At 51.6% G+C, this 6,293-nt stretch overlaps 1 protein-coding gene across 1 annotated transcript; it reads right to left on the bottom strand.

Moving 5' to 3' along the window:
• Window positions 1–988: 988 nt before the first annotated feature.
• On the bottom strand, window positions 989–5,849 carry LRRC55 (leucine rich repeat containing 55). Its single transcript, XM_047070129.1, has 2 exons — window positions 5,174–5,849; window positions 989–1,250 (listed from the first exon to the last, which is right to left on the bottom strand). Exons 1-2 carry the CDS (start codon window positions 5,832–5,834, stop codon window positions 1,015–1,017), a joined length of 897 nt encoding a protein of 298 aa, XP_046926085.1. The 5' UTR covers window positions 5,835–5,849; the 3' UTR covers window positions 989–1,014.
• Window positions 5,850–6,293: the final 444 nt, after the last annotated feature.

The raw sequence follows: 6,293 nt of genomic DNA, 5'->3' as shown, positions 1-6,293 counted from the left end.
TAATTAATAGCTCTCATACCCTGATGCTTAAATGGGTGAATTGCTCAGAAGAAAGAGCAAATCCTCCTATGGTCACAACTGTGGTGGCCTTCTATTCCTTCAGTCATGGCTACCCTCGTGCTACAGTGCACTTTCTTGATGAGATCCTTTGGTGGGAGCACCGTGGCAAGAACAGTCACAAGATTAGGAGTTCTGGGGTGCCAAGACTCTTGCTGCCCAATTGCTGGACCTCCTGCTTCCCTCTTCTGAAGCTGAAGCTCAAGTGAGAGGCAGGAGACAAGGGTAGGAGAAAGGACACCGAAAGTGTCCACCCTCAGCTCAGTACCTGGGACCTCACTTGCAGGCTGCATTTGGTGGACTTAGTTTGGGAGGCAGTCAATATGAGGTGGTCTCACCTCGTAGCTCCTGGCAGGAGACCTAGGAGGCTGGCATGGGGGTGTTCTCTTCTTCAGGAGGCAGTGTTGGGCAACTCCAGGAGCGGAAAGATTGGGTGTCAGAGGGAAGTTTTGGTCCTGTGCCGCATCTGCTCTATACACTTAAGTCATGAGGAGTGGTCACTGTTCTCAACACACCATGCATATTTTGGCCTCCGTCATTTGCTTATGTCCCCCTTTCTTTGTCTACTTGACAAAGCAGACATTTTTTGATAACTCTGTTTGCAAATTGCCTCCATTCTTGTAATTCTTTTAGACTTTCCTAGGCACAATTGATGATCCCTCCTCTGGGCTTTCATAACTATGTGCTCAGAGTGCTGACAAATTGTCTTATAGGGAGTAGTTTTTGAATCTCTCTCTTCTATTAGAGGTAAGAGCCTAGAGGGCAGGGGCTAGGTTAGAGTCATCTGACATTTCCATTTGGCACAGTGTCTGGCCCACAGTCGAGGCTCGCACAAAGGTGCTTTTCTGACCTTGCTTGGGTCATGAAGTGGCCAGGGTACCATGGAGCCAGAGTGAGCAGCGTCCGGTGGTCAGAAGCAGTGGTGGCCAGCAGCATGAGAGATGTTAGGCACCCACGTCAAATCTCTTCCTCTTCACTGGCCTTGCTCCAACGGTGGCAGCAGTTGGCTGTGATGCCCAGGAGGAAGTTGGTGACCACGGAGGCAATGGAGACCACAAAGCCCACAAATGCAATGAAGAGATAATCATCTAGGGTCAGAGTCAGGTGGCAGGCCTTGAAGCTCTCCTCAGTGAGGGAGAAGAGTGGGGCACCCTCGACTTCAGGGGGCCCCCGGCACTCAGCCAGTTGAGAATCTGCAACACAGAACCCAGGAAAGGTGAGGGGCCGGAGGAGAGTGAGTGGAATGGAGAGTCTCCCACCACCCCCCTCCCCCCCAAGAGAAGTTGAGTCCTTTTATTGAGTTTCTATGTGTCAAACATTTTACTTACCTTCTTTACTCTCCTCAACAACCCTTGAATCAAATATTTTATACCTGTTTTTAAAGTTGTGGAGATCACTGCTCAGAGAGTTTAGTCACTTGCCTGAAGTCCAATAGTCACTACTCATGGTAGATCTACTGCTGTCTTGTGACATTTTCATCTCTTACAGTAGCATCCTAACTAGTTTCTGGGCTTCTGCCTTTAAACCATCTTGATGCAGTTGGCTGAGTATCTTTGACACCCGAAGTCCTATCATGTACTACTCTGTGCTTGAAACCATCCCCTGACTTCTTATCTTCCCATGGAATGAAAGCCAAGGTCCTCACTGTGAGCTACAAGGACTCTTCTTTCCCTCTGCTCCTTGTTCACTTTGCTCCATCCACACACACATTTTGATCATTCTTCCATCACCCTGAGCACATCCCTTTTCAGGGTGGAGAGAGTGTGCCTTTGCATTTGTCCTGTGTGGGAGTGCTTCTCCCCTGAATCTTGGCACAGCTCAGTCCCTTATTCCTTTGGAATTTTGTTCAAGTATCACCTTACTAATGAGCCTTTCCTTTATGATTCTATATAACATAGTAACTCCACACCACCTCTCTCTGGGCTTTCTCTACTTTCCTGCTCTGCTTAATTTTTCTCCATTGTATTTATCTTGTCTCACTGTTTCTTTATTATCTGTCTCCTCCTCCATGAATATAAGTTCTTCCCATGGTGTTCCTAGTCACTGAACAGGGTCCTGTCCCTGTAAGTGCTCAATGAAACTTTGTTAAGTGGATGTGTGGATGAATGACTCTGTCCAACTTGAAAGCATTGGGTCTTTCTACTATCCCATGTGGCTTTTCCAGGGATGTAGAGTATAGGGTTATGAGTATGGACTCTGGAGATATTGATCTGGGTTCAAATCCCCTCTCTACCCCACACTAATTGTGTGACTGTGCGTGAATTACTTAACCCCTCTGTGTCTTGCTTTCTTCATCTGTAAAATAACGATAATGATGCTATCTGTAACATAGGATTGTCGTGAGGTCTCAGTGAGTTAACATATATAAATAATATATCCTTGGTGGATAATAAGCACGATGTAAACATGTGCTTTTGTTAGTATCCTAGGCTGGTCTCCCTGGACAGGTCAGTGAGGGTCATATTCTGTAGATAGTCTTCTGTAGGAGAAGCTTCTCCTTCAATGGGATTACTTTTCTCTCCATCATTGATTGTCCCACCTCACCCTTCCAGGGTCACTTGTACAAACACATGGTTGTCAATGGTTTCATTTTACTCTGTCTTGGAAGTAAGAGTGGTGTGCAGTTGGAAGCTCTGTCCTGCATTGCCAGGCACCAGCTTTGTAGCAGGCATTCAACCCTTTGCTCAGGGTATACGTATTAATCAAGCTCTCACTTTGGGCAAGTCGTTTTTTTGTTTTTGTTTTTGTTTTTGTTTTTTCGCCTTTCTGGCTCTCGTGCTCTCCCTCCATAAGAAGGGGATAATTCAACCTAAATTGTCTAAGAGTCAATATGCAGAAGTTTTCTAAATTAGGTGGTACATAAACGCTTATTCATCCTGTAGTTTTTGAGGGCAAAGAATAAAATGATGGATTTGGATTGCCCCTTTTGAGAAACGGATTAACATCATTCTCCTTAGAAATGAGGAGTCAGTTTGGGGGAGAAGATGCAATCTGCAGTGCATGTGGAGGGGTCCCTGTTGGCCACATGCACAGCACTCCAGACCCTGCTCAGGACAAGATGGCATCTGAAGTTAACCATTAAGGGCTCTCCTCTTAGAACCGGAAGATGCATAACTCCAAAGTCTATTGTGTGCATGACTGGGGTGGTGGCAAGACAATGTGAAGTCAGGGAATGTGGGGGAAACTGAAGGCAATTGGTATGGACCCTGCAGAGGAGGCTCTGAGGACAACTGGCAGGACCCTGGGGGAGTTCAGGATGGGACCCTGAGGGCTGATAAAGCCCTCTGGTAATTCAAGGGGCCAGTTTTGAGGTTGAGTATATCCCAAGGGCACCCTTCTGTCCCTCTCTGTTGGGATTTGTCCAAAAACCATGGATAATTGTAGGAGAACAAAAAGAAGACAAAAGGAAGATGATTGCCTGGTCCTCCCTATGCTGGCAAGTTCTTTGCGCCCAAGAGGAAATATCCTGGAGGATGTGATGTGCTGAAGAGCTTGTTCGGTGGAGCGTGGGGAACCTAGTGGCCAATGGACAGTTACTTTCCCTCTCTGGGGCTGGGGTCCCTCATCTGCACTGTCATGAGTCTGCCCAAATGGGATCTTGGACCTCTCTCCTGCTCCCCAGGAGGCTGTGCTTCTTCTGAAGGGGAGCAGGGGCCTCAGAGATCACAGGAGGTGGAAGGTGCATGTGGCACCAGGGTGCCCTTTCTGTCCTTAGTACACAGGAAAGAGGGGACAGCTAGCTTGCAGCCTTCAAGGGGTGAGCAGGTGGGGAGATGGCTCTAGGCAGCCTCCCCCTCGTGCCCCCTAGCATTGCCCCATCTCCATCCCCAGCTATTTTGGTCCCGGAGAACTTCCTCCCACAACTGTGTAGAAACAGTGGAATCGTGACCCACACCCCTCCCCCAAACTATTTTGGTCCTGGGCTCCCCACTCAGTCTTCCTCTCCCTCCTACCTCATTCAGCATCGTTCTTTTGGAACACATGCTGAGCCATGCTCTGGGAAAGCCCCTGAGATGGTGCCCCCAGCTATTTCCCGTCATTCTACTGCAGGGGGGCTGATGCCAAGGCTCAGTGCTGCCACACAAGAGAGCCGGTGACGGGGGGCCGCATCTGAGCACTGCCTGCCTCCAGGTGACGTCAGGGCCCATCCAACCTCTGTGATTCAGTCTCCATCAGTCCCCAGTGCACCCCCAATTGGGATTGATTGGTTAAGTTGCCAAATCCATTTTTCTTCTCAGCTGCCACCCCATGCCCTAACCTTGCAGAGCTCTGCTAAGGCCCTTTGGCCAGCCCAGAACTCAGGCCCCGACTCTTCCTGTTAGCTTTGGACCTGACTCTTCTGGATATAGCCAGAAGGCAGGCAGACTGCCAGAGTTTGAATGCTGACTCCAACACTTAGCAGCTGTGTGACTTTGGGCAAGTTACTGACCCTCTCTGTGCCTTGGTTTCCTTCTCTATAGAACAGCGTGTGTAGGGATCTCATCATGGTTCTTCTGAGGATGAGATGAGCTAAATATGACATATGTTTAGGATAAAGCATAAGAGTAAGTCCTGGCAGATAGTAAGTACTAAAATAAAGAGTGTTTGCCTGTTTCTGTTTCTTTGAGTTTTTCCAGCACTCGGAATACTTTAAAAAGCAGCCTGGTAGAGTAGAACAGGGCTTAAGAGTCAAATAAACTCGGGTTTTATCCACGACCCTGCTACTTTCTAAATGAGCGACCCCGGGCAAGTCTTTTCATTGTTCTAGAGCTCAGTTTCTTCACCTGCAAAATGGGAGTCACCAAAATGGGGGGAGGTAACGCGTGCCAAGTTCTCAGGTCACGGCGAAAGCTCAGCACACTCTCGTTTACTATCTGTCTGCCTCCGCAGGTCCCAAGTGCCGCAGATGCAAGGGTGGTGTGTGTTTCACTGGCGAAGGGCACCAGCAAGCAGGGCAAGGACTCAACGGATGAAACTTGTGGGGGGACAGGGCTGGTGTGCACAGAGGCCAGCCCAGACCAGGGCACGCACCAGGTGCTAAGAGCTGTCAGTCCCTCCCTGTTCTTTGGATCCTTTGCTGGCAGGGAGGCAAGCCCCTCTGTGCCCGTGGCTGCCCAGTCCCGCCCTCCCGCCTTACCCGCCGTGCAGCGCTGGATCCGGTTCCGCAGCCACTTCAACAAGGGCTCCATGGTGCAGCCGCACACCCAGGGGTTGCCGCCGATCTGCAGGGTCACCAGCCCCGGCAGGCCCTCCAGGGCCTCGAGACTGAGGAAGGCCAGGCCCCCGTAGCTGAGGTCCAGGTCTCGGAGCTGCACCAGGCCCTGGAAGGCTTGGGGGTGCACCCTGCGCAGCCACGGGTTGTGGCTCAGGTCGATGTGCACGAGGCCGTGGGCTTCTTGGAACATGTCGGCCGGCACGTGGCTGAGGTTGTTGTAGCTCAGATCCAGGTGTGCCAAGCGCTTGGCGTGGAGGAAGAGGCCCGGGGGCAGCTCCACCAAGGAGTTGTTACGCAGATCCAACACCCGGAGCTCCATGTAGCATGTGAGGTAGCCGGGCGGCACGGCCGTGATGCGGTTGTGGGCCAGGCTGAGGTTGCGAGTGTCCATCGGCAGGTCTGGGGGCACGGAGAACAGCCGTTGGCTGCTGCAATCCACCACCTGGTTATGGCACGTACAGAGGACCGGGCAGCTAGCGCCGGCATCCGAGCGCATGGCCCCGGCTGCCAAGAGGAGGGAGACCAGCAGCACAGCTGGGTGGGGGGGCCCAGGCCAGGGCAGCTGGGACCAGGTGTCACCCATCTTAGGCAGCTGGCAACCGCCCTGCTGAAGGGAGCCCACTGGGGCCGGGGCTGTGTTCATGAATCAAGAGTCGGTGGCTCCGAAAGACAGCTACATCAGGGCCAGGGCCCCGGAAGGTGGGGCTTCTGGGCACGTGGCATCATGGCTCAAGCCTTTCCTCGGAGCCTCTGAGCACCAGAGGGCTCCCTAGGTGAGATCCACAGGAAGTCCCCTTAGGAGCCGAGGGGGCAATAAATCCAGCCGAGGTCCTACAGGGTCTGAAAAGATGATCAACGCTTGAGAGAGTGAGGGACTGAGGCTAGGGCTGGACCAGCTGCTAGCAGGTCCTGGAAGGGTCCCTGTGGGTCTGTGTTCCTCTCACCCATGACCCCTGGCTGCTTCCTGTCTTGTATTATGTTGGACAGGTGGTGGAGGGGGTGAAGGACATAGATTGTGCCTGTTGAAGGTCCTGGCACATCT

The sequence above is a fragment of the Lynx rufus genome, unplaced genomic scaffold (assembly GCF_022079265.1).
Source record: "Lynx rufus isolate CCGP_SWC_20201006 ecotype Redwood Valley unplaced genomic scaffold, mLynRuf1.p SCAF_9, whole genome shotgun sequence".
NCBI classification, from domain to species: Eukaryota; Metazoa; Chordata; class Mammalia; order Carnivora; family Felidae; genus Lynx; species Lynx rufus.
The sequence above is the reverse complement of the archived record's forward strand: the minus strand, read 5'-3'. Positions and strand labels throughout refer to the sequence as shown.